The following is a 26541-nucleotide window of genomic DNA, read 5'->3' on the forward strand; positions in this document are numbered from 1 at the left end:
AACCAAATTAAGTATAGCAGCGTTTTCAAATTCCTGAGCACAATGAAACATTGACTGAAACATATGACTGTTCCCCACTCCCTTCCAGCTGTGTCCCTCCACGCCAATCCTAGTGGAGCCATGACCCAACTACCCAGACCTACAGCAAGTTGGCCTGGACTAAAACTCCAAAAAGAGAAGAAGCTATTAGTTGGCCATCTCTCTTCAACCCCACTCCCACCTGCATATTAAAATAATTGCACCCACTTATTCCTCCCCTTCTCTTACTCTGCCAGTTACCCCAGAGGTCACAGAGTGCACCAGGGAGCCTGAAATGGAGCTGCAGTCCGTAAGGAGCATGGGTGAAACAGCGTACTGCCTGTATCCAGAGACAAAGACCTAATTTTTATTTGACCTTGCCTGGTGAAGCTTAGAACCCAGCTATGTATCTCCAAGGAAGTGGGGGAAGGGAGTTTCTTTGAAACGAGTACTCTAAATCCAGAGTTTTACGATAAGACCCTGGAAGGGCCAGGAGCAAAGTTCTCCAAAAGGCTCAGGCATCAATGCTGGAATAGAGGAAGCTCCTCATCTCAGATGGAGTTATGGAGGGCTGGGGCAGACCTATGTTCAGCCAAGGGACTCCCTTGGCCCTTTCTATATTAAAGCCAAAGGTTGTGCTGAAAAGGAAAAATATAAAACACATCCCACCCCTGTCCCACCCTATCCAGAATCCCCACCACAGGAACAGCAAAAGAAAAGCTTTAAGTTTTTTTTTTTTCCTTTCTTTAAAAAAAAAAAGTAAATAAATTAAATTGCCAACAATGTGGCTGGGCTGGAAAAGTGGGGTAGCCATAACCAGGCCATTCTTAAAAAAAAAACAAAAAACAAAAAGGGGGGGAGGGGCGGGGGGGGAGTGAAATATAAACAAACAACAATTGCCAAAGGGAATCATCAGCATAACTGGTTACAATCACAGGGCTGGAGAGGAGGCTACGGAACTATTACCGCCTGTGCCAGAGGAGGGAGTTGCCTACCTGATTTCAGCAAAGCCAGAGTGCTGCTGCTTGCTCAGCATACTCACCCCAATAGACTAACCCCCTACCACCATTCCTGTCATTCCCTAATCAAGAGAAAGTATAGGAAAGAGCTCATCTGGACACTTTCGGCGTCCCAGTTTGCACACATGCAGACCCAGTGGTGGCCCGCACCTTTAAGGTGGGCTGAACAAGGTATTGCTTGGCACAGAGGTCCAGTCTTCCCCTAAGGGCCATCAATAATGGCTAGTTACTGGCTTATTATTTCTAGGGTTTTGGTTCCACCCTTACCATTTCTTCAGGATGCCTGCTCCTCAGAGCTGCCCTGTAAGTGTTTAGAGTCAACAGGTCTGCCTGCTCCGATCCCCTGGTTTTGAAGGAGGGGAATGATTTAAGATTTCTCATTTCTCACTCTACCCTGATCCTCTGGACAAAATGAGTATCTTTGTGCTTTCTGAAAATATCTGGAACCAGGGACCCTAGGCAGAAAAACAGATAGAGATGGGGACTCTCCTAACCAAACTGAAAATTTACAGACATCTTAGGGGAAGAAATTAGGCAAAAGAAGGGAATCTGAGTTTCCCACCTGAAAGGCTGAGCAAAGTGTTCCAGGGCCCTTCAGTGCCAGAAGAGCAGGGAGATGTGTGGCTCAAGTATAAGCCACAGTATTAAGGACAGTGGGGAGGACTCAGGGCTCAGCTACTGGAGTGATGAGATTTTGATTTCCATCTCTTCCTGGCAGCCCACTGAGATCTATATCTCTTCCACGCCATGCGCAAATATCATGACAAGCCCTGGCTCCTGCACCATGTCATCACCCATATGCTGGTTCTCGCAGGCCATCACAACAACAGCCTGCTTGCCAGGGATGCGCTTGGCCACATAGTTCTCATAGTATCGCCGATTCATCTGTCTTGTCTCTAGTGTGGCCAGACCTTGGGGCCAGCTTCGCTCATGGGCATTTTCTATCAGCTCGTTGACAATAGAGGCAGGACAGCCGCTCTCCACTAGGGAGCGCTTTATCACAGCCTGGAGTACAGCATCTGGGGTGGAGATCATCCCTCCCCAGCGGGTCACTCTTGCTGGCTGCAGGGAGTTCACCCACCTGTGTGGAGGGAGAAGGAGATGGTCACCTCAGCTCACCTTCTTTCTCTGCATTGCTTCTTTTCCTAATAGGAATGACCGCGCACTCTACACTGAGCTTAACCCGATTCTCCCTCCCTTCTTTCCTTCCTTCCATCCATCCATCTAGCCATCCATCCATCATTGGTTTAGAAACTACTAATCTTTCCCTAGGCAGTCCCATCTGAGTCACCACATGTTACTTACCCAATTAAACTCCAAGAGTGTAGGGTCCCTGCTATTTTTCTTAAAAACCCCAACAGCACACACAGTGCCTGGGAAGTACTAAGTGCTCAGTGCATGTTTACTGAAGGAAGCGATTACTCCTCCGTACTGGGTCCCACAGCACTATTTGCACTGTATGTACTGATTCACCCTAAACACTTCGGTCCGTGAGATGTATAGGGCTCCAGAACTGAAAGGGGTCTTAGACTTTGCTTGTTTACTTCATCACAGTTTTAAATCCCTTTTTCTGGGTTTATATTCTTTCCTTCTCTGGATTGTAAGCTACCTAAAGACAGAAAATATCTTCTATTGCTTTCTGACCCCCCTAGCACTCCAAAGCCTCCAATACAGAGCTTTGTATATGTGGCTACTCACCTAATTCTGGAAAATACTGCATTCCTGGGTAAGCTTTCTTTCCACCCACCCCCTAAAATAAGGTTATCCTCTTCTTTTCTGCTCTTGTCCTTCATCCCAACATATAAAAAGTGGTGGCCCCAGCCCAGCCCTCCTATTACCCGCCTTCTGCCACTCCCTGCTCCTCCTCCTTTCAGGGCTCAGTGCCAGGATGTGGAATAACTCCACGTCCTGAGTGAAACTTACTCTAGGATCTCATTGTATTCAATAGTCTCCTCCAAATTCTGAAGGTTGGGGTTGACACTGCGGATTGCACGCATGTATGCCTTCAACAGCTGGATGTCTCGCTTCTGTTAGAGGGAAGAGAACCAGGGATGATGGTTCAGGCAGAGAGCAGATGAGAGACAAAAGTTTATCCAAGAATGAGGGCAACTGAGAAATCGGAGGAACCACCAGACTGTAAACTTCAGGAAGACAGGGATATGATTGTTTCATTCACAGCTGTATCCCCAGTGCTTAGCAAAGCATCTTCGTAGAGAAGGCATTTGACAAACGGTAGGTGAATGGCTGACATTGAGGGGATGAAGGGAAGGGAGAAGAGCTACAATCTGATTCCTTACTGAGCCGCAGGCACAGTATCTACTCGGCCAGGTGCACAAGCACAGGCACAGATCTGCAGCCCACACAGTGCATACCACCCACAAGCATGTGGTTATTTGCATATTATGGACATGTTTTTCCCCGTGTTCTTTGGGCCCTACCTGCTCCGCCAGCTGGTGTTTGTGTTCAGCTGAGGTCTTCTCCAGCTCTGCGATGCGTGTCTGCTGCTGCTGTACCACTGAGCGCAGGTGCTTAATACAGTTGTGGTTTGGCAGCTCATCTTTGGGCATCTCCAGGCTGCCGCCCAGAGTGAAAAAAGGGAACAGAAGCATTCAGTGGGACATGTGGGCAAAGGCTGAAACTTGCTGCAAGGGCTTTCTCCTACCCCAGATCTCTAACACTCAGTTACTTCTTTTTAACCCTCTGAGTGCCATGTGTAATTCGAAATTTGGATCAACATGAGACAAAGTTATTTCAATAAATAACCTGAGGTACAAAACATAAAATATGAATTATTTCATTGTTATTTACATTTATAGCCATCGAAAAGAGTCACTAAGAGTGACGCTGGCACTTTTGGGAAAATTTGTCCACGCTGCTCAGTGATGTTAGCACTCAAAGAGTTAAATATTTTATTTATTTATTTTTGAGAAAGGGGAAGAGAGGGAGAAAGAGAGGGAAAGAAACATCCATTGGTTGCTTCTCACACATCCCCAACTGGGGATCTGGCCTGCAATCAAGGCACATGCCCTGACCAGGAAATGAACCGGTAACCTTTTGGTTTGCGGGCGATGCTCAACCCACTAAACTAAACTAGTCAGGGCTAACATCCATTCATTTCTAACTTCAGTCTTCTCTCTTGTTTCTTCTCTTTACACTCTCCTCTCCAGGTCCCCCTTTACCCCTTTGCTATCTGCTTTTTCTGGGCTTCTTTCCCTCTCTAAGGGCATGTTTTAGCTACCACATGGCTCTCCTTTCCTCCCACAGATTCTGTCTGTGCATTCACTCTTGAGAAGACCTATATTCATAGCCCTAACAGCATTTAATCAAATATTTCACACCCCAAAGAAAGGGAAAAAAAGGGAGAAGGCTGGAAATTAGAGCAATCTGACAAAAATAAAGTAATACTGGAGTTAAAGGGAAGAATAAAGTAAATCAAGTCTAGTGCTATCATACAGATTGTTGAATTTCTGTCTCCCTTATATTAAAGTAAGAACAAAAAGATCATAGTTGAAAGTGAGATCTTCGGGCAGGATGCCAGGGAGGCCAAGGACACTCCTCATCTACATGCACCTCAACCAGTGAGCAGGGGGTCCAGGGAGAGGTATAAATGGGAAAGCTCTTATCCATGTGTCCATGTGGGGCAGAAGGGAAGGAATCTTACCCACAGCCCTGTTCACAGGTCACAGGCCGTTTTGGGTTGTGCTCACAGTCGCTGAGGTGAGACATTAGGTTGTCAAGCCGGACAACAGCACTGCAGCCAAATACAGCGTTGTCGCAGGCAATCTGCAGCTTTGACAACATGTTCCGCATGATCCGAGGTACTGGACGTAGGTGGGCGACCGTCACTACGCTACGATCCACCGGACACGTCTGCTGCTGAGAGAACCACTGGGTGATACAGGCATTGCAGAAAGCATGCTCACAATGAGGTGCCTAGAGGGAGAGCGGAGCAAAAGGGCACAACAGAATTAGCAAGAGCTAAGAGCCTGTATGTAACTCGAAAAGCCAATCAAGCCTTTGAGCAGCCTCCAGGACCAGAGGTCCCTGGTGTCACAGCAAAGGATAGCTGCACTATGGGCAAGCGAAGTATAACAAGGGACAGGCTTCAGAGAGGTTTCCTGTGTTCAAGGTTCCAACTGGATTGTGACATAAGACAAACAAGTAACAATAAGTTATGTAACAAGATATAAATAATATTCCAGGACAATAGGAGAGTGACATAAGGCACTCAATTATTAATTACCAACTGGATTGCACACACAATAATTACTAAAGAAATTCAGAGGAGGGTGAGAACTTTCTAAGCTAGGTCAATCAGGGCAGAGGACAGAATTCAATACAGGTCTTGAAGTATAAGGGGTGGGTGAAGGAGCTGGAGGGTGGCAGAGAATTACTGGTAAAAGTTCAATGTAAGAAAGCAACAGAACAAAAGCCCAAAACTCCTGGGGGGAGGTTGAATTGTTTCTGTGTGGGCCCACCCTCTAAAACAGGGCTGCTTTTTTACAGAATCATATTCTTTTCAGTTTCATAAAAATCATATTTCAGCCTACTTCCTTGATAACTCAGGTAACCTCTAAAGTTAATTCCTCAAAGTGAGTGGATTCTCTGGCCTCTGTGGAGACATTATCTGGCCTCTGCCATGGGACAAACATAGTAAGCATTTAGTAGGTGTTGATGAATGAATGAATGAATGAATGAAGTGCCTACTAGGTCCCAAATACTTCGCTAGGGACTGACAGTAAGAGAAAGACAGTTTCTGCCTTCAAGGTACCCACAGACACCAAAGACTGAAACACAGAAGGCTTTGTAAGGAAAGAAGTCATTGTCGTTATCACTAATCCAACTGTTAAGATTTTTATTTTTCACTTGAAGACATTTGATTCTTTCCAAAATCTTAAAAACCCTGCCTCTAAAAAAGTTTTAAATTTGTCTCCTTTTCCCCCATCTCTACAGCCATTAACCCAGTTTAAGTGATCATTTCTCATCCATATTACTAAATATGTTTTCTAAATGGTCTCCCTACTTCTACCTTGCCCCTTTATATTCCATTCTACATTCAACAGCCAGAGTGAGCATTTAAAAATACATACTAGATCATTATCACTCCTCTGCTTAAGCTTTACAATGGCTTCCCATTGTACTTAAAATAAATCCAAACACCTACTTAGGACCTATAACATTCTGCCTCATCTGACCCTCATGCCACATTCCCAGCACTGTGTTCAGGCAATTTTGGCTTTCTTTCTGTTCCTTGTCCGCACCCAGCTCATTCTTGTCGCAGGACCTTTGCTTTTCCTGCTCCTCTTTGCCCAAAATGTTCTTCCTCTACATCTTAGCATGAATAGTCCCTTATTCAGACCTCAGCTCAACTGTCACCTTTTTTGTGACCATCTTAACTAGACCTACAGAAATATGTAATATACTATCCTTTCATGAGGAAAAGGTGTGTGTGTAGGGGGGAATATATGTATATATATTCGTACTTGCTTGTATCTGCCCATACATTCTAGAAGGTTACCAAATAAACTAACAGATATCGATGAATGGATTAGGTGGACTGGGTCAAGGATGCAAGAGTTCTCACTGTATACCTTTTTATACTATTTTGATTTCTGAACCACATGAGTTTATTACCTATTCAAAAAATAAATAAATATGATGTAAGGAAATCAGCATCCCTAGCAGGGGCCTTCTATTCTTGGAAATATGGCTGGTAACCTGGCAACATGAGGTCTGCCTGGCCTGGTCCTCAGACGGTAAACCCTGAATGTTGAGGGGGTGGTTTCTGATAAGAAAGTCACCAACTGCCACGGACCTCTCCACATGTGCCTCTCCTCAAATGACAGTGTCAGAAAACAGACAAGGCCCTGCCAGGGTGGGGAGGGAAGTGGCAACACCAGGATAGCCTGCTCCACACCTAACCATCTGCTTCTAATAGCAATAGGCTGCAAAGGCCTAGAAGACAGGGGAGAGATCCAGGGCTACTTGCCATTGGAATACAGGCTGATTTTCATTCAGCTCAGACATCTGTGCTCCTTTGGGTTGTTGAAAACTGGACAGTAAGAATAAACTCAAAGTATAAAGGAGAGCTGGGATATAGTAGTTGTGTAAGCAGTGAGTGAGTAGGGTAAGGGCCATGAGACTTCACTGACTAGTGTCCTGGTTTGGAAAATGGGATTACCTCTAGCTAGCCAGGAGTGGCAGAGGATGAATTGGTTATCTACAGAGTTCAGGCAATAAGGACCATGCAGTTTGATGTCTCAGGAAAATAACTTAAGAATTCATCTTGGGGGTGAAAGGAACAAAGAAGCTGGTAACTCTCAAACCAGTAGGAAATAATTAACAGCTAAGACCAATTCTGTAATTGAATCATGAATCAGGGGGTTAGTCTCTGAGTCAATAGTAAAACAAAGGGAGCTACAGACAGACCTAGTACCTATTACCCCATGCCTATTACCTATTACCCCACACCTATTATCTGATACCCCTAGACAATTGCACTGGATTGTAACTATGGAGTATTCAATTAATGAAAAAATGGGGAGGGACTACTTTGCATTAGGGATAAAACCAGTTGGCTCTTGCTGCTTTGACGCACATGCCCCTGACCGGCTGTGCACCCAACTCTGCAGACTCATGAATAAACACCTCATTTTACTGCTGAAGTCCTGTGTTCCAGTGTTTTACTGTGAGCGTTTCTCACAGGGGGAGGGCAGTATAAGGGGACTAAATGGTAATGGAAAAAATATATAATAAAGAGTAAATTAAAAAAAAAAAAAGAATTCATCTCATTCATTATACTTGCCTGTTAATCATGAGCTTCTCCTCACACTTGCCCCAGGAAGATACAACTGACTCTGGTCTGGCAAGGCTGGTAGAGAAATGATCTATTGAAGGTGGCAGCTTTCATATCAAGTGCAGAGTACATGGCTGCCTCAAAAATTGGTTTTTCCAATAAATTCCAAGAAGAAAATAGGTCAGTACATACAGTTCCCCACTTCCTATTTGTTAGGCAGTAGGCAGGGCGTGCAGGGAGATTGGCTGATTACCCAAAACACATCATCAAAATGCAGAGAACTTATCAGGAGAGTCCAGAAGTTCAATCATGGGTAAGAAGACAGAACCTAGTCAGAGCCCCTGCAGAGGAAAGGAAGTCCTCAAGCTACTGTCAAAAGACAAAAACAAACAGCTGACCATTTTATAGCAGAAAAATCTCAGTGACCTCAGAAGAAAATCTGAAGCACTGGACTTCTGTGGCATCCACCTCTAGACAGACTCTGGAAAGACCTGTTCCTCTTGTAGTTGCCCCTGCTCCCCTGCTCCTCTGCCCCAAACCTCCGTTCTGTGTGTGTGTGAAGGGAGTAAGGGGGGCAATGGGGAGTCAGAACACAATGACTTCCCCATCGGTCCCATTACCTATGAATACTTTGTACTAGCTCCACTGCTACCTGTTGCCCCACTAAACCTGCCATCAGACCGACTCACCTGGACTGGCTCCTCCAAGACTCCACTGCAAATAGGACAGATAAGATCTTCATCAACATCCCCCTGGAAGCGGGTTACATCATACCCCATGTCTCATCACTGAAACCCAGGGCCTGGAAGGAACCACAGAGGAAAAAGAAGTCAGTTCAGAAGAAGCCTACAAACATGTGCCAACTTGAACTCATTGCTAAGACTCATTATTATTGAGAGCCTACTATGTGCCAGTCATTTTGGGTGACCCAAGAAACTTAATTCTAATGGGAAAAGACATTACATAGCATACATTTAAAATATGAAGTGATAAATGCTTTGATAGAGTTAAGTATAGGGCATTATGAGGGCAAGAGATGTAGATACCTAACCCAGGCTGAAAGGAGAGGGTGAATTGGGAAGTTTCCAACAGGACAAGTAAGAGTTAGCTAGATGATCGGGATGTGGGCAGGACAGGCATTAGGGCTTTAGGCACAAAAAATAGCACATTCAAAGAAAGGCCCAGAAGTAAGAGGGCATATGATGGATTCAGGGAACACTAAGCAGTTCAGAAAAAGGCTGACCTGAAGGGTGCAAGAGAAGTGCTGTCCAGACACAAGGCTGGAGACAAGCCCTTACAGAGTTTGGACTTCATCTTGAAGGCTATGGGAAGCCACTGAAATACTTAAAAAGGAATGACTGGATACAATTTTTCGTTTAGAATCACTCTGTCAACACAGGTGAAACTGGAGACAGGAAGATCATCTAGGCAGGAGAGAGATGTTGAGACTCTGACTTGGGTGGTGGAAATGGGGATAAAGAAGGACAGAGGTTCAGGAGAGCAAGGACTCAAAGCAGTGCAGCTGCCATGCCTCTTCTTTGGGTTCCTAAGGGTCAAACCCAAAGAAGAGGTCACTGAATAGTGACTCAATCTCCTGTGTCGACAGCCATCTGGTGGGCTAATTGGATGAAAGATGAGCACTTGCTGTAATAGCAGTCGATCCCCAGACCAGCCATCACCTGTGATGTCCTGGAAAAAATAAGCTGAGCTGATCAGTTTTCTCAGGAATTTATAACCAAACTGTCCAATTGTAAATAGTAGGGGAGGGATGAATTCAAAGAGGCCTTGACAGGTCAAGTGCAAGCTAAACTACAGCACTGAATTGAGTCAAAACTGATTGGGTTCTCCCCAGTTCTACTGTTCATTAGCTGTGTGACCTTGGGTAGAGCATGTAAACTTCCAAAGCCTAAGTCTTTTTTTTTTATAAATAGAGAAAATGGATATAAGTAGTAATAGAAGTGACTCTCACTAATGCATATAAAACATTTAGCAAAGTGCCTGCTGGTACAAAGTAGGCACTCAGTACATGATCATAGCCATTTATTTATGTATACATCTAATTTCTACTACTTGATTAAAAGTTCCTTAAGAGCAGAAACTCATATTCTGTATTCAATATAACACCAAGCACAGTTTCTTACAAATAAATAAAATGTATGAAATATTTGGATGTTACCTTGCCCTGGCTGGTGTGGCTCAATGCATTGAGCACTGGCCTGCAAACCAAAAGGTTGCCGGTTCAATTCCCAGTCAGGCACATGCCTGCATTATGGGCTAGGTCCCTGGTTGGGGGGTGTATGAGAGGCAACCGATCAATGTTTCTCACATTGGTGTTTCTCTCCCTCTTTCTCCTTCCCTTCCCCGGTCTCTAAAAAAATAAAATAAAATCTTTATATGTTACCTTTAACTGGGAGCTTCTAGCAACCAGGATAGAGTGGACATCTACTATTTTACTAACCTAACACCTTATTTTCCAGTTTTCCTTCAGGAATCATACCTTGGTTCCTAGTGGACATGTGACCCAACCCAGGACAGTGAGTTGGGGTACCTGGGACCTCTACTGGAGTTCACAAAGGAAGCTTTCCCCTGGGATTGTATAGCTGGTAGAAAGCACATATCAAAGTGGTTGGTAACCATCTCTGCCATTAATGAGGACAGCCTGTTCATAGAATGAAGCAAATAATGAAGAAAGTTAGAGCTGAGAGATCAAATTCAGATGAGATTCTCTAAGGTCCTAGATTCAACCATGTGTAAAGCTACAATCAGCTTTTCAACATCAGTTACATGAATAAATAAATTCTCTATTATGTTTAGCCCTGCTGGTGTGACTCAGTGGATTGAGCGCCAGCCTGCAAACCAAAGGGTCACCGGTTTGATTCCTAGTCAGGGCACATGCCTGGGATGTGGGTCTGGTCCCCAGTTGGGGGTGCGCGAGAGGCAACCACACATTGATGTTTCTTTCCCTATCTTTCTCTCTCCCTTCCCCTCTCTCTAAAAATAAATAAATAAAATCTTTAAAAAAAAAAATCTCTATTATGTTTAGGTTGGTTTGAGCTGGGTTTTTATCTTTCAACTGATTAAAATCCTAATTAATACACAAGCTTATGAATACAAGAAATCACAAGGCTACCTCTGGAATCACTTATCTTCCTTTATTTATCTTACATAGGAACAATGACACCCCGTGACATTGCTACAACTACACTGGCCTCCATGGTCACCATCTCTCTATACTATACTTGTTCCTCCATCTCTAGGGCCTTAAAGTTCAGGGCCTCGGGCTTACTAACATTCCCTCTGCAACTGTCACTGTCAACCACCTTGGCCTGGCTATTGGAAGTGGAAGCCAGGCTGCAGTGGTTCCAAGTAAACAAAAGGTGAGACAGAGAGGGGCACTGAAGGTAACTCATCAAAACCTTGATTTCAAAGGAAGAGAAAGAGAACTAGCTAGAGGAAGACAGGAGTTGAGGAAGTGGGTTATGTTGGGGCTGTTTTTCTTTATGATAAGAAGGGCATGAGCATGTTTATGTACTGAGAGAAAAGCCAGTGAAAAGGGAAAGATGAAGACAAGAGAATCTGATCACTGAGGCAGAGGTAGTAGGTAGGGAGGTGATCTGGAATTATGTTAAATAGGAAGGGGGATACCTTTAAAGCAGGAAGGAAGGAAGAATGGTACAAAAAGAGGCCCATATAGGTTTTTAAAAATCATACCAGGAAACTTTTAAAAATCAGATAATCATTTATTCATTTAAATCAATAATAAAGGTATAGTTAAATGATTATGGTAATATGAGTCCATTTGATGGAATAATATATTTATTTTAAATAATGTTTCTGGGGAATATGAAATAACATGGTATAATAAATAGGTGAAAAAACTAGGACACAAAATTGAGTACAGATCTGTTTAAAAACATATATTTAAAAATAATCCATATATAAAAAGAGACAAGAAAGATGCCCTGACCAGGTAGCTCAGTTGGTTAGAGTGTCATCCCGATATGCCAAGGTCGTGGGTTGGATCCCAGGTCAGGGCACATACAAGAATCAACCAGCCCTGGCTGGTGTGGCTCAGTGGACTGAGTGCCAGCCTGAGAACCAAAAGGTTGCTGGTTGGATTCTCAGTCAGGGCACATGCCTGGGCTGCAGGCCGGGTCGCCAGTTGGGGGCGTGTGAGAGGCAACTAATAGATGTATCTCTCACACATTGATGTTTCTCTTCCTCTCTTCTTCCCTCCCTTCTCCTCTCTAAAATAAATAAAATCTTTAAAAAAAAAAATCAACCAATGAATGTATACGTGAGTGGAACAACAAATCAATGTTTTTTTCTGTCTCTCAAAAATCGATAAATTTTTAAAAAGAAAAAAGACCAGAAGGAAATATCAAAATGTTAACAGTGATTTATTTGGGTATAGGACTGAAGATAATGTTTTCCTTCTATTTTTAATTACCAAATATTTTAATGAGTATACATTTTTAAAAAATCAGAATTCAACTTTAGTCTTCCACAAATACAGAAAAAAAATTTTTTCTTAAATTTAGAAATTACTTGAGAATAAAAAATAATACATAATGTTTTTTACTTTTGAAGTACAGGAATAAAAGATGGCAGAATTTGATCATACCCAGTTTTCCCATTGACCTGTTTAAGACAGTCTTATTTCTGCCTTTAGAGTTAGAATGGGCCATAAGAGACCATCCAGTTTAACATCCCAAGGTTGGAATCCTCTAGATAGTACCCAACAGTCAGTCACACAGTTCTTAAACACTCCTGGGAAAGGTCAAGATAGGGTGTAGGAAGAGCACAGATGAGAAGTATCTAGCCCAGACTCACTTCTCTCATAGCATTCTAGAATGCCTATGTCACTCTAAAATAAGGTACCCAGAGTTCCACATGTGGACTGACCACATGGACAGGCCGGGACTATCACCTCCTTTCCTCTCTACTTCAATTAATGTAACCTAAGACTGGTTAGTGCTGTTCTAGATGACAACTACTGCCATTCTCGTAGGCCAGACATAGGGCTGGGAACAAGGGTAAGGGGCAAAAGAAAAAGTCAAGAAGAGGGGCTACCTGAGATGGCTCTACATGAAAGCAAATATATCTCCAAATATTTATAATTAATCTGTTGATGAATTATACAGGGGTATAAAACCAATATATCAGGTAGTTTATATAATCATTGTTTATTAATAGCAAAAAAAAAAAAACAACCCACTGATATCCAGTAGAATTCCTTATATCCATCTATAAAATGAGAGACCATATAACATTAATATGACTTAGCTATATTTGTTTCTTATTAAGAATGTATTTAGCCCTGGGTGGTGTGGCTCAGCCTGTGAACTGAAAGGTCACTGGTTTGATTCTCAGGGCACATGCCTGGGCTGGGGACGTGCGAGAGGCAACCAACTGATGTATCTCTCACACATTGCTGTTTCTCTCCCTCCTTCTCCCTCCCTTCCCCTCTCTCTAAAAGTAAATAAATAAAATCTAAATAAATAAAACAATTCAAATATATTTATTATTTATATAATAAACATTTTTGCATGTTATACATGCTACAGTGTCATTTTTTTAAAAAGTATGTTTATATTTATGTGTGAAAACATTTATATTGGATAGCATCTATAAGGAAATACATTAGAGAAGCTGTCTCTAAATGTAGACTTTTAATATTTTGAATTCCATTCGGTTTTTCTTTATTGGTTTTCCCTTTTTCTACAATGATCATGTTTTACTTATACAATTAAATAATAATGAAGTCAACATTTATTGAGCATTATTATATGCTAGGCACTATTCTAAGCATTTCTTAAATATTAACTCATTGAATTCTTACAACTCTATGAATTACTCTACGAGGTAGGGACTGTCATTATCCATATTTTACAGATGAGTAACAGATGCACAAAAGCTAAAAAACTTGCCCAAAAGCACACAGCTAGCAAGTGGTTCAGTTATATTCAAACCCAGGCAAACTTGACTCCGGAGTCCAAGCTTTTACCCACTGTGATAATCTGCCTCTCAAACTGGAAAATGCAAGTTGCAAAAACAGTATGTATAGTATGGTCTCATTTTTATAAAAACAATTAAAAATAAAAAATAATATATGTAGTGTGCCCATTTTTAAAATTTATATGCTGAGATTATACTTTTAATCTATATTATATATTTCTGCAAAGTTTAATTTTTTTTAAGAAATCAGTTATCCCTTGAGCGTCGGCCTGTGAGCCAAGTGTCGCTGGTTCGATTCCCAGTCAGGGCACATGACTAGGTTGCACACCAGGTCCCCAGTTGGGGGCACGTGAGAGGCAACCACACAGTGATGTTTCTCTCCCTCTCTTTCTTCTTTCCCCTCTCTCTAAAAATAAATAAATAAACAAACAAACAAATAATTAATTTTTTTTTTTTAAAAGGAGAGAAAATCAGTTAACCTTAGAGCAAGGTGCAAAATTAAAGCAACATTATCATTTTTATCTTTGTTGTTATGTAGAAAACTGGCCTAGAGTTTGTATTGTGCTTCACTGAACTGTTCATTTTAAATCAATGCTAACAATATTGTCTTAAAGAGGAATATAAATTCTGAAAACATTTTTTTTATTTAAAAAGAAAAAAGATTTTATTTACTTATTTTTAGAGAGGGACAGGGAGGGAGACAGAGGGAGAGAAACATTGATCAGTTGCCTTTCATGGGCCCGAGATCAGGGACTTGGCCTGGGAATTGAACCGCTGAGCCACACCCATTGGGGCTGAATACTTATCTTAATGGGGCCTTGGGAGATCCCACATCCTCAAAAGAAACAGCAGAGAACTTGCCTCAGTTGTTGCACAGGTGGCCAGAGGATGTGAGAAGCCACAAGTCAGGGTTAGGAGCTGCAAGGTTCTCACTGTAAAGCACTGTTCTTCCTAAATCAAATACACTCCCCTCTCCACCCCTACCCCCAACCTTAATCTGCTAAGAGTCTCCTGATTTATCTACCCTCCTATAAATGCATTCTTCCAGTGGTGCAGCCTCAATAATTAAGGGGAAATTTAGATTTCCAATATCATTAGGGCATTCCCTATTTGTCATCTATGGGAAAGAAATGTTGACATGGATCTATACCACCTGGGAAGCCAGCTCCTTGCCCTGCCTTGCCCTGCCGCTAGGCAGATAGGCCAACAGATAGCCTAGGTTCCTTTACTATTCCTTCTAGTCTCTAGGACTCAACACTGCTGTAGGGCTGTCCAGAGGCAGGTTATCTTTCCACAGAGATCTCAAGAGTCACAGCCAATGACCAGAGCCAGGGGAAGCAGTTTCCTGGATAGTCTCCTTGAGTTGTGCAATTGGAAAAGGTTTCAAATTGGGGAACCAGTAGTGCTGAGGTGTCCCCTCAGGTTTATAGAAGTTCTGCCAGCCTCCCTGATTTGAATATCTTGAACCCAAACTGAAAACTGCATTCGCCACCTGTTATTCTGCAGGCCAGAACCAAACCAGGTTAACTGTGTTACTTTCCTTCCTCACTGTTACATTGGGGTTTCTCTCTATTCCTGGTCAGCATTATAATAAACTTACCGCTGCAGTTGTTTTCTCTGACTACCCCTCAAGAGAGCTAGGAATTCAAAACAGTTTGTTCGTAAAGGAATTCAAACACTTAACCTCCCTAATTTAGGGTTTCTTCAACCCACGTACAGGTGTGCAAATCATGCACACTCACACACACATCCACACCCTCACTCAAGAGAAACACTGGATAAGAATCATTAGTATTTTAGGGTAACCAGGCATGTTGTCACTGATTCTTGGCAAAAACATAAGGGTAAAAGTCAGGTATTTGTGTCCCTTCTGCTAATTCTCCTCTCTGCCTTGAATACAACAGATGTGCAGAGGGCAGAGGAGCCTCCAGCCCCAATTACTACAAATCACCAAACGCACAAGCAAAAGGCCCCTTAAGGAAAGAGGTAACTCCTAGGAACTTCAACCTAGTGAAGAAATTAGTTGGTGAAGGGTCTCACAGGCATACCCAAAACACTGCATCATTATTTTCCTGTCTCACAATGAAGGAATATGTCTGGAAAAAAAAGAAAACTGAGTCAAGAATCCAGAAACCTGAGCCCTAGTTCTAGCTCTATAACTGACCAAATATGTGGCCTTGGGCAAGTTACTTAACCTCTCTGGGCTTTAGTTTCCTTACTCTATAAGCATCCTGGACCTGGCCTGCGTGGCTTATTTGGTTGGGAATCATACCACAAGGCAAATGGTGGCCGGTTTGATTCCTGGTCAGGGCACATGCCTGGGTTGCGGGTTTGGTCCCCAGTTGGAGCATGTATGAGAAGCCACTGATTGATGTTTCTCTCCCTTTCTTTCTCCCTACCTTCCTCTCTCCAAATAAGTTAATTAAATCTTTAAAAAATATTTTTTTCTTAAAGAAACTAAGCATCCTGGGTTACATAACGTTTTTTGTTTTTTTTTTTAATTTTTGTAAGTTTATTTGAGCCAAATTGACAATATATGCCAAGGAGCAAGATCTCGAATATTCCCATGACTATGTAAGTTCTAAGGTGCTCTACAAGTCCCATGATTCTAAGATTCAGCATTTAAAACAAAAATAGGTCAGTTAGGTGTCCTGGCTTTACCACTAACTGACTTTGCTCTCCTTGGGCAATTCTCTTGACTTTTTAAGTGAAAGGAAAGAGTCTCTTTTATTTAAGCAGTAGAATCTTTAGAATGAAGTCACACCTCCTCTTAGAGAACTGAGTTCTTTGGAACTCATTTTCCTCACTTGTGAAATGAGAGGCTACATTACCTCTAAGTTTCTGCTTAATTCCAAAATGCTGTGATCCATACTGGATTTACTGCTGAGGATTTTAAAATTAGGCTTTAGTCCACTTTAATGGATTCACTTTACAAAGAATCCACAGGGTATACAATTCTTCAAGAATTCATCTAATACCTAAATGAGGCCTACCGGGCCTCAAACGCCAGCCAGGACCTCTCACTTGGTTACCAGCACCAAGTAGTATTTGTGTGATTACACCAAATCTCATCTCCATCCTATATACACAGCTCCCATGACAGGAGAGCCAAGTCAACCCAATCCTTGTCCTCAAACTAAAGTGTAGACTTGAGCCCAATGAGTGAGTTTACAGCATAAACACATAAAGACATAAAATTTACTAAGCAATTTATCAACAGGTAAAAATTAATTCCTTCCTTCCAGCCCTCTCTCTCTCTCTCTCTCTCCCTCTCTCTCTCACGCACACCAGTGCCTTTCCCCACCCCCTTCTCAGGCCCTGCTCTCTTGGGGAACACACCATGCCTTTCCCCTCTCTTCTTCCCAGGTGCATCACCCTTGCCTTCCTCTCTAAGCTCCAAGGGCCCTTCCTCTACCTCTGTAACTTGTTTCCTGAGTCCATGCAGCCCAGTTGGCTCACTTCTCTCTACTTCTGTGTGTGACTTTCTAAATAAACTTTCTTCTTTGCTTTGGAAAAAGAACATTAAGACATAAATATGCAAAGAAGAAACTTATGTGGGCAAATCATGAAAAGGTTTATGCAGAAAGGAGTTTTAAGAAGCAGGTTTTCAAGAGCAGAAGCAAGCCAAAATGGCAGAGATAAGGACTGAAGCCTGGAATGGGATTCTTGAATCAAGGCTCTTTACCTTCCAAGTGTTGGGGGGCAGGTTCCCTGTTCACAAGGCTCCAACCCCCTGCTGCCTCCACTCAGTGCCACTCAGACGACGCTCCCAGTAACCCATCTTGTTGGCTATTCTCCAACTGAGTCTTCCTTCCCAGTGATAAGCTCTATCACCAAGGGGATGGATGTGATGTCACAATCAGGAGCACTGTATTAATAGGAACAGGAAGAAAAAGGTAAGTCAGGGAGGACTACTCCTACTTGGCAGTAAGATTGGACAGACTTAGATCTGGCAGTTGGGTGGGAAGGATGAGACAACTCCATTATGGTTTCTCTGCTAGGTATACAGGACTCCCCTCTACGGAGTGAAATCATTAGCTAAGGAATCACATGCATGGTCCAGGAGATTCAAACATACCTGAGCCAGGGAGAGAAATGGATGAGAAGAACGGCAGGAAAGGGGAGAAGTCTGTAGTAGACAAAGGTTCTTTTATTTGTGCAAGTAACTACCAGTATGTCAAAGGTTCTAAGTTTGTGGCTATACAATGCCTAGATCCATGGTACCTTACATGCACAGTATGATGCTTTCATATTTCTGAAGTGCTTTCATGTAAATTATTTCATGTAAAAAGAATTCTGGTCCTATCCTCTAATTGGAAAATACTATTTCATAAGGAGAAGATACTCAAGAATGTTGGTACAGGTGTAATTCAACTTCCCAAGTGAGAACATATTCCTGAGGGAATCAGGCTTTAAAAAAAAAAAAAGGAAGAAAAAGAAGAGCAGTAAAATGGGAAATTATTCTGGGGGGGGGGGGGCAACTGAGAAGATTAGAGGTAGCAGTATGATTAGACTGACCAGACAATCATTACTAAAAGGATAAAAGGATGGAACCAAGCAGAGGGAGAAAAGGTTTTGAATGAACAGTGCTAAGAGATCTACTCAACACTATGCAGAAAAGCAACCATCCAAACTCCTTTCCTCACCATTACATGTCTATCAACAGATTAAGGGCTGTGTTAAGAAGGAATAGGATGATGATTTTAATACATAAAACAGGGACCATTTCATCTTCTGAGTCTAGTACACTTACCTATTACTTTACTATGTTCATCAACCACAACACCTTCAGCGTGCTATTTTAAACTAATCAGAGATAAAGGTGCAACGCCAGACCACACTTTCTCTTCTCTGTGGTTGGGGGATGGGGGTAAGTTGATATGTTTCTCCCCATCCATAATACAAAGGAAGGTATAATGCTTCTTCCTTTTAGACAACACAGTATTTCCCAACACCCTGGCATATGCCCCGTACCTCAAGAAATGCTTCCAGGAACCAGTGCCGTTGGCTCTGCTCAGTCCTCTTCTAGTGACAAGTTCCAGACTTAGAAAGCAAATAGTTGCCCATGCTGGGAAAACTAATCCTACTTCAATGCTCCCTTGGCAATAATAAAACAGGATTTTCAACTGAGAGGAGGACCAGGAGGAGTTAGGAGATTTGGCTTCTGGCCCCAGCTTTGCCAATTGTATGACTTTTAGCAAGCCACGTACCCCTGTCAAGTAGGGAAAATGATTACCTGCCTTCTACCTTACATGTTATCCTGAAAAAATCAAACGCCGCAATAAATGTGAAAGCATATTGTATACTGCTATTCTCAGGTATGGTATTTGTAGTAACAGAATGCAAAATAAATTTAGAGTACTTAGAACCAGTGAGGAAATGCTTGAAAGAAGCTTGTTTCTTCTTTTCAATTACTGGGAACCAGGCCCGGCCACAGTCAGCTGGGCACACAGGGTATTTACATTATTGCATCACTCAGATTCCCGAGCACTAGTCTACTCCATTCCTATTTGGGGGAAAACTATCAGCCAGCAACACTATCAGCTTCTTGCCCTATTGTCAGATTCTAAAACCACCTGCATAGTAAGGGATTAGACTATCATTATGACAGCCCAGTCCCCCTGAACAGTCTCAACAGCCACATTTGCTATTAGGTGGAATGAAGTCAGTTTCTGAATGGGGACGATGCCTGTCATCCCTTAGGCAAAACACCCCTGACCCCTCTTAGCTTTCTGCTCCTTTTTTAGCCCCCTCCTCCCCACTCCTCGATTTCCCGTGTCCTACACTGGAGAAGGCTTTCCGGTGTGTGAAGCCTGAGAAGAGGGCTTGGCCGCAAACCCAGGGCAGGGATGTAAGGAATGCGAGATTCCTTCATGGAAGGGTAGGAGGGGGAGAAGGGGGAAGGAATGGAGGAGGAAGACAAGGCTGCCAAAGACAAGGCACGGGAGAGGAGCCAAGCTATGGCGCTTGGAGGGCGGGGGTTCAGGTTCCGCCGCCCCTGCCCAGGCTAGCCCCCAGAATGCTCTCGTCTCCTCCCAGCCCGTCAATCATTGCCCATTTAAACACCACGTTGATCCCCGAGGTCCCCTCCTCCCTGCCCTCCAGCCCGCGCAGGCCCCCCTCCCGCACTTCTTAAGGCTTCACTGGACCTCTCCAACAATCCACCCTCCTGCACCCCATTATCACCTCCCGACTCCTCCTATTGCTGCTCCCTTCCTCCATTTTTCACCTTTACTCCCATCTCCTGCCCTCCAATATCTCGAACCCCGGCTCCAATACCTGGGACCTCGCCCCCTCCCTTCCCACACCCTCTTTTAGGTGTAAAGCTCGCGCAGGCGCAGTACGCACCGCCGGGGAAGCAGCCTGGACTTTCCGTACCCCAGCCCGGCTGTAGCTGAGGCCGCAGCGGCCACGGGACAGCCCCGGTGCCGTGTCCCAGCCTTTCCTAGGAGGGGACTGGGAAAGGAAGGAGAGGGAGGAAGGTTCCAACCACTCGCTGCTGCTGAGACAGCCTTTTGTCCCGCCCACCGCTGCTACGCAACCCGACGGAAGCTCGTCACCAAATCCCGCCTCTTTGTTTTAACTCAGACCTAGACTAAAAGCTACGAGCGGCCAACGAAGGAGGAAAGCTAGACAGGCCTCCACTGTAGACCGGAAGTCTTTATGGTCCCAACAAGGACTATATAGCCATTCGGGAGGGAGAACCCTGTGTACTTCCCAATGGGAACGTCAGGGGCTGATTCAGAGGCTGACTTTCCTGCAGGGTGAGACTTCGCTTTGGAGGGTCGCACGTATCCCGTGTCCTAAGGCTGATGCGGCGTGGTGCGAGATCGTCTCGAGTTGGCTGTCCTGCAGTGTGATCTGCTACCTGCCAGGCCCCTTGGTTTCCAGAGCCGTGATCAGCGTCCCACAGCCTTACGACCCTATGACTCATAGTCATGGGAGTGGATACTGTGTCAACAAGGCGACCAACGAGTGGGGATTGGAGGAGTATCTGACCGAAAAGCTTTGATCTAGGGTGTCCAATAGGTTGCCCATCTCTCTACTAGCCGTACTCCTGCCATATATATGTCAGTTCTCTGAACACTCGAATTCCCAGAAACACCTAAGGGGAGAGAAGGGAGATTAAATGTCCCTCTTTCTGGGTTTGATTTCCTTAGAATACAACACCGTGGTTGGGGGTGGGCGGGAGAGAATCTGAGCTCTGAGGAAAGTCAAGGTGGAGCCTAAAGCGCTCTAGAAGAAGGTGAGGGATTAATTAATTAAGCTGCGAAGGCATCACAATTACATTACCTCTTAGGTTGATTTGGTATTAAGTAGTGTTTGTTATGGATATTTGATAAGCAAATGGTAATGCACATATATGTGCATTTGTTTATACGTATTTGGTTTATTATACACAACATTACTGAGCTACCTACATTCTGTTGACTAACAAGTCCCAGAGGTAACTAAAGGTTTGGGCCTCTTTTCAGTTACCTGAGGTTTGGGGGCTGAGATCAGTGAGATAACAGCATTGGGAACAAGTGCCTTTCCAATTGTGAGAGGGACCAATGCAAATGTTGCTCTGTACCCGAGATCCCGTTTCTCCCAAGGGGCTGAGTCTGTCTATTGTCTGTGGTGTGAATGCCACTTTTCCCAGAGATCCTGGCCAAGCTAGATAGTGCATTGATGATGAAGGACCCCAAATAAAGAATAAAGATGAGGGTTAAAGCAGTGGAAGAAGAGGAAGCTGCTTGCTGTATGCTAGGCACTGCTTTTTATAATTTCCGTTTGCTTGTCTGCAAAATAGAATTACATATTTAAGGACTGTCGGGAAAAGAAGTGAAGCGCGAAGTCAGGTTTCAAATTTGTCGGTCGGATTCCAAAACCCTTGGTCCTTTTTCCACTGAGTCACGTCTAGGAGAGAAACAAAATCTTAGATCCTAAGTGCGTTCTCCCAGTCAAGTAAAGGAAAAATTGGAACCCGACGCGCCCCCTGGTGGTCCATTTTTCTCATTGCGAAGCCTATCAGCTCCCATGCTTCCTTAATACCTGGAATACGCCCCCTTCGCGGCGCGTGAATGTCGGGTCCCAATTGGCTGGGCAAGGGCCAGTGGCGGGGCGCGCCAAAGCGGTGCTGATTGGTTGGAGGAGCCTGGGGAAACTTCCGGGAATACTCGCATTCCCAGGTTCCATTCAGTTGCATCCGGAGGCCGCAGGGCATAGAGCTCCCCCTGCGGGTGGTTCAGCAGCATATACCGTACTGCCATCTGCGTGGGTGGGTTGTGGGCTGTGGATGGGGGAGGGGATGGACCGAGTCCCGGCTTGTCCGTATGAGTGTTCGGGAAGATTTAGAGACTAAGATTCTATTCCCTGGCTCTGCACCGGGTTCACTACCCACCGCTCCGTTGGCTCCCCCACCTCGGGGCTTGAGACTGAAAGAGCATCGCGGGAAGGGGTATTCCAGCCCCGAAGCAGCCTATCCAAATTCTGATCTTGAAGTTGGAGGCCCCCGGGGAAGTTCGTTTCTAACCTTTCAGAAGAGTTAGAGGGTTTGAGGCTGCCTGACCCCAGCCGAGTGTGGTAGGTAGACCTTGGGAAGTGGAGCATGGGGGCGAAGGCTGCAAGCGTTGAGCCTTCATCCCTTTCCTCCTTCTAGTGGGGTGCTGAGGCTCAGGCAGCATGACGACGGAGACGTTCGTGAAGGATATCAAGCCCGGGCTCAAGAATCTGAACCTCATCTTCATTGTGCTGGAGACAGGTGGTTATGCTGGGGCATGGGCCCTCTGCGGGGGTGGGGAGGGGTGGGGGGTAGGGGCGGGTCTCAGGGTAGGCGGCAGAAGGGGAAGAACGTTACCTCCGTTCTGAACTTGTTCCCTGGGTGGCTGGACGCACCCAAGACATGGCTCATGCCTAGTTGCTCTCCTATACCCCAACCCAGAGAGTTGCAGTGAAATCTAGGGTAGATGGAACTCTTGCCAGATCGAAGCCTCCAGTGCCACGCAGGCCTTTTCCCATTCAGCGCCCCCTTTCCATGGTGGGGCCACACCACTCCCCACCTCTACCCCAGCCTGCCCCAGAGATTTGGCTTTGTCTTGTTTGTACAACTTTTCCCTCACCTCATCAATATATCTAAATCTCACCCTTCTGACCATCCCCTCTCTACCCCTGCACCCCTGCCATTTATCTGTTCCCTGCAGGCCGAGTGACCAAGACAAAGGACGGTCACGAGGTTCGGACCTGCAAAGTGGCAGACAAAACGGGCAGCATCAATATCTCCGTCTGGGACGATGTTGGCAACCTGATCCAACCTGGGGACATTATCCGGCTTACCAAAGGGTAAGCTAGCTGGTGATTTTTGGCTATCCAAGGGCAAGTAACAAAGGGGTTAACGGTCCCTGTAACTCTTCTGAGTACTCTGAATCCTGCTTTTTATGCCCCCCACAGGTATGCTTCAGTGTTCAAAGGTTGTCTGACTCTGTACACTGGTCGTGGGGGTGATCTTCAGAAGATTGGAGAGTAAGTGCTGTCTTGGGGATTGGGATGTAGAAGCAACAGGCCAAGAGGGTAAGTTCAAGGTTTGCAAGAAGGCAGCATAAGGGTGCGCAGTCCATATCCTGTACCTGGACCTTTCTGAGGCCTCCAGCAGTGGTCCAGAGGATGGGTCTGAGGCTTTGGCCACTTTCTCTCTTTGCAGATTCTGTATGGTTTATTCTGAGGTTCCTAATTTCAGTGAGCCAAACCCAGAGTACAGTGCCCAGCAGGCACCCAACAAGACGGTGAGTCCCATGGCCATGACCTGAGGGAGGGCATGTCAGGCCAAGAAGCATGGTAGGAAGCAAGGTCTGAGTGTAATTTGTGCCATCAGGTGCAGAACGACAGCAGCTCTACAGCTCCCCCGCCTACCACCGTACCCCCTGCTGCTTCTGCAGGTAAACCTATTTCCTTCCATCCACTGGACCGCCTAGCTCCCATACTCTCCTGAGCCTTGGAGAGATGCACTGCGCTCATCCATTTTCCAAATCACTCTTCTCTCAGTATATCCCCTTCCACCCAATTCTTCTCCCAGTTCTCTTGCAAGATTTGGGAATCTGTTTCAGCCACTGATAGAGCTCTGGCACCCTTCTGCCACTACCACTCGAAGGCAAAAATGAGAACAGTTTGTCCACAAAAATTGTACTCCTTCATTCTAGCTTGTTTCTCTCTGCTTCTCTGGCAGAACATTACCCTTTTCTCTTGAACATTTAGATTCATTACCCGGTTCTGTGTACGCCGTCACTTACATGACTCAATGTAGCGCCCACGCTGCACAACTTTCAAGCACTAAATAGTTTTCACTAAATAGTTCCCTTTTGGAATCACCATTCTTCTTGAAACTAAAGGCCCTGCTTCTAGGCCTTGGGATTACGACTCTTCCATCTCATGCACTTCAAGCCCCTGCTTTCTGTTCTCTTAGGAATTGGGGCCTCGCTGCAAATCATCAGCTTTTAATTAAAACCACTCACCAACACCACCCCCTTCGTCTGGTGGTGACTTCTCCTCAGGAATCTGGTTTTTACTGCTCTTTTCTCCTTCTGGGTCATCTCTCAGCTGACCCTACTACTCCCTGAGTGTTTGGCTCTCTCTTGCCTCGGACTCATGCATTAGGTTTCTCCCTGTGACACTAGGCTTCAGGCTGTCTCTACCCTTCCTCAGTTTGTGTCTGCATCCCCAGTTACCATGGTTTTCAGAATTGTTTGTGTCAGAACCACCAGAGGTCATGTGTTTGGGTTTTTTTTTGAAACACCATGAAATAGCATTTAATCCCACCACAAAAATGAGCATCCATTATCTATGTGTACAATTGAAAATACGACTGTTGCATATTTTTAGGTCTCCATAAAAATATTTTAATTAAGGTACATTTTAACCTATTTGCCCTGATATTCATTTGCCAGATGTTTATTGACTTTGTCTTCTGCCAATAGATACAAAGGGCTTAACAAAAAAACATGTCTGGCATTAACATTGACTTTCTATACACTCTCCAAACTTTTTCTGTGAATTGAGGAAAGGGTATTATTCTTCAGATCTGGCTGCAGATATCTTTCTGGTGGAGCAGGGTTCAATAGGAACATGGTCTGAGAAGCACTAGCCTATGACTTCTTTGCCATGGTGCCCTATGTATGGGAGAGGCAGGCCTCTGCCTTCATTTAACAAACTTTTATAGATGAGGAATACCAAGGAATAAAACACAGCAGCTGCCTTTAGGAGCTTGTAGTCTGTGAAGGAGATAGTCACACAGACAATGAATACACTGTGAGTGCAATGATAAATGATAATGATATGCACAGTTATGGGAGCACCAGGAAGTCATCTCACACATCTGGCTCCAGGCACACATTTAAAATATACTCACAAATGTTACTTATTGATACTGGGGTAGGGGTGGGATGAGAGTATATGTAGGATTTTTTTTTTTTTTTTTTTAATAAGAGAAAGTTTATTTAGAAAGTACAAAGGTAGTAAAAGAGAGCCCTAGCCCTGGCTGGTGTGGCTCAGTGGATTGATTGCTGGCCTGCAAACCAAAGGGTCGCCAGTTTGATTCCCAGTCAGGACACATGCCTGGGTTGGGTTGCGGGCCAGGTCCCCAGTTGGGGCTGCATGAGAGGCAACCACACACTTCCCTTCCCTCTCTCTAAAAATAAATAAATAAAAGTTTTTAAAAAAGTGAGCCCTAGAAGAAATAGACTAAGGAAACAAGTTACAGAAGCAAAAGAAGGGCCTTGGAGCTTAGGAAAGTATCCCGGAAAAGAAGGTTCAAGCAGGTGTGCTCAGGGGAGAGAGAGAGCAAGAAAGCATGCACTTTTTAAAAAGATCTTTCTTCTATTATAACACAAAAACTTCAGGCACTTCCCATGTTTCTCAAGTTTTACAGTCCCTTTTGGTAGAGGGGAGTTTTGTCAGAGGTCCTTGAGCCTAGAACTAAATAGCTAATTCTAGGTCTGAGTCCCAGTGATACAGAGATCAATAAAAGAAAGTATAGTAATAGAGCTTACAAAATGACTGAGTCTTTCCTGGGGCTCCATTCATATTACCCACATTCTTTGCATTTGGTCCAGTTGGCATTAATGAGCAGTTGTGCTTGATTGAAGACTGAGCTACTCTCTGGGGTATGGGAGGAGGCCCTGGACCCCTCTCCTACCTTAGTTCTCTAATTCTCGTGTCTCTTCTCCTTTTCCCACAACTAGCCTCTGAAAGCCAGAATGGGAATGGACTGACTTCCTCACCAGGTCCTGGTGGTGGCCCGCACCCCCCTCACACTCCTTCCCACCCCCCCAGCACCCGAATTACCCGAAGCCAGCCCAACCACACACCGGCTGGCCCTCCTGGTCCCTCCAACAACCCCGTCAGCAACGGCAAAGAAACCCGGAGGAGCAGCAAGAGATAGCAAGACATTCTTCCTCCCTTCCCACCGCTGACCATAATCCGAGAGTCTGCTGGAGAGCACAGCCTTCTACTGGGCTGCTGGCTTGGGTGGGAAGGGGTAGGTAGCAGTATTTTTGCCACTAAACTTCACTGAAGGGGTGGTGAGAAGGGGCCTTATCCACTAAGCCCATACTCACCCTCTTGTCCAGCTGAAGCTGCCTGTGCCCTGGGATTGGGGGTCCTCTGCCTGCCTTTCTTCCTCTTTAGAAATGACAGTTATGGTCTATTTTTTCTTTGTGTGTGACGTGGAAGTCTGATTGTATCTCTTCTTATCAATAAACGTTACCACTCAGTACTGGA

General features: G+C 44.5%; 2 protein-coding genes across 7 annotated transcripts; one reads left to right on the forward strand and one right to left on the reverse strand.

The window, feature by feature from the left end:
• Positions 1 to 1749: 1749 nt before the first annotated feature.
• On the reverse strand, positions 1750 to 20304 carry RNF41 (ring finger protein 41). 5 transcript variants are annotated; one of them, XM_090273385.1, is made up of 8 exons: positions 20140 to 20304; positions 17477 to 17659; positions 10331 to 10492; positions 8523 to 8635; positions 4699 to 4970; positions 3476 to 3611; positions 2961 to 3064; positions 1750 to 2118 (listed from the first exon to the last, which is right to left on the reverse strand). In XM_090273385.1, exons 4-8 carry the CDS (start codon positions 8610 to 8612, stop codon positions 1767 to 1769), a joined length of 954 nt encoding a protein of 317 aa, XP_090129511.1. In that variant the 5' UTR covers positions 8613 to 8635; positions 10331 to 10492; positions 17477 to 17659; positions 20140 to 20304; the 3' UTR covers positions 1750 to 1766. The 5 variants fall into 5 exon arrangements, with proteins under 5 accessions (XP_090129511.1, XP_090129510.1, XP_090129509.1 ...); XM_090273384.1 differs by lacking the exon at positions 10331 to 10492 and adding an exon at positions 18766 to 18813; XM_090273383.1 differs by lacking the exon at positions 10331 to 10492 and adding an exon at positions 18766 to 18816.
• Positions 20305 to 21943: 1639 nt separating this feature from the next.
• On the forward strand, positions 21944 to 26503 carry NABP2 (nucleic acid binding protein 2). Of its 2 annotated transcripts, none has more exons than XM_090275611.1 (7): positions 21944 to 22051; positions 22433 to 22534; positions 22974 to 23112; positions 23221 to 23292; positions 23471 to 23552; positions 23642 to 23705; positions 26004 to 26503. In XM_090275611.1, exons 2-7 carry the CDS (start codon positions 22456 to 22458, stop codon positions 26201 to 26203), a joined length of 636 nt encoding a protein of 211 aa, XP_090131737.1. In that variant the 5' UTR covers positions 21944 to 22051; positions 22433 to 22455; the 3' UTR covers positions 26204 to 26503. The 2 variants fall into 2 exon arrangements, with proteins under 2 accessions (XP_090131737.1, XP_090131736.1); XM_090275610.1 differs by lacking the exon at positions 21944 to 22051 and adding an exon at positions 22058 to 22356.
• The last annotated feature ends 38 nt before the right edge of the window (positions 26504 to 26541 follow it).

The sequence above is a fragment of the Furipterus horrens genome, unplaced genomic scaffold (assembly GCF_987537825.1).
Source record: "Furipterus horrens unplaced genomic scaffold, mFurHor1.1.pri manual_scaffold_4, whole genome shotgun sequence".
Classification (NCBI taxonomy): domain Eukaryota; kingdom Metazoa; phylum Chordata; class Mammalia; order Chiroptera; family Furipteridae; genus Furipterus; species Furipterus horrens.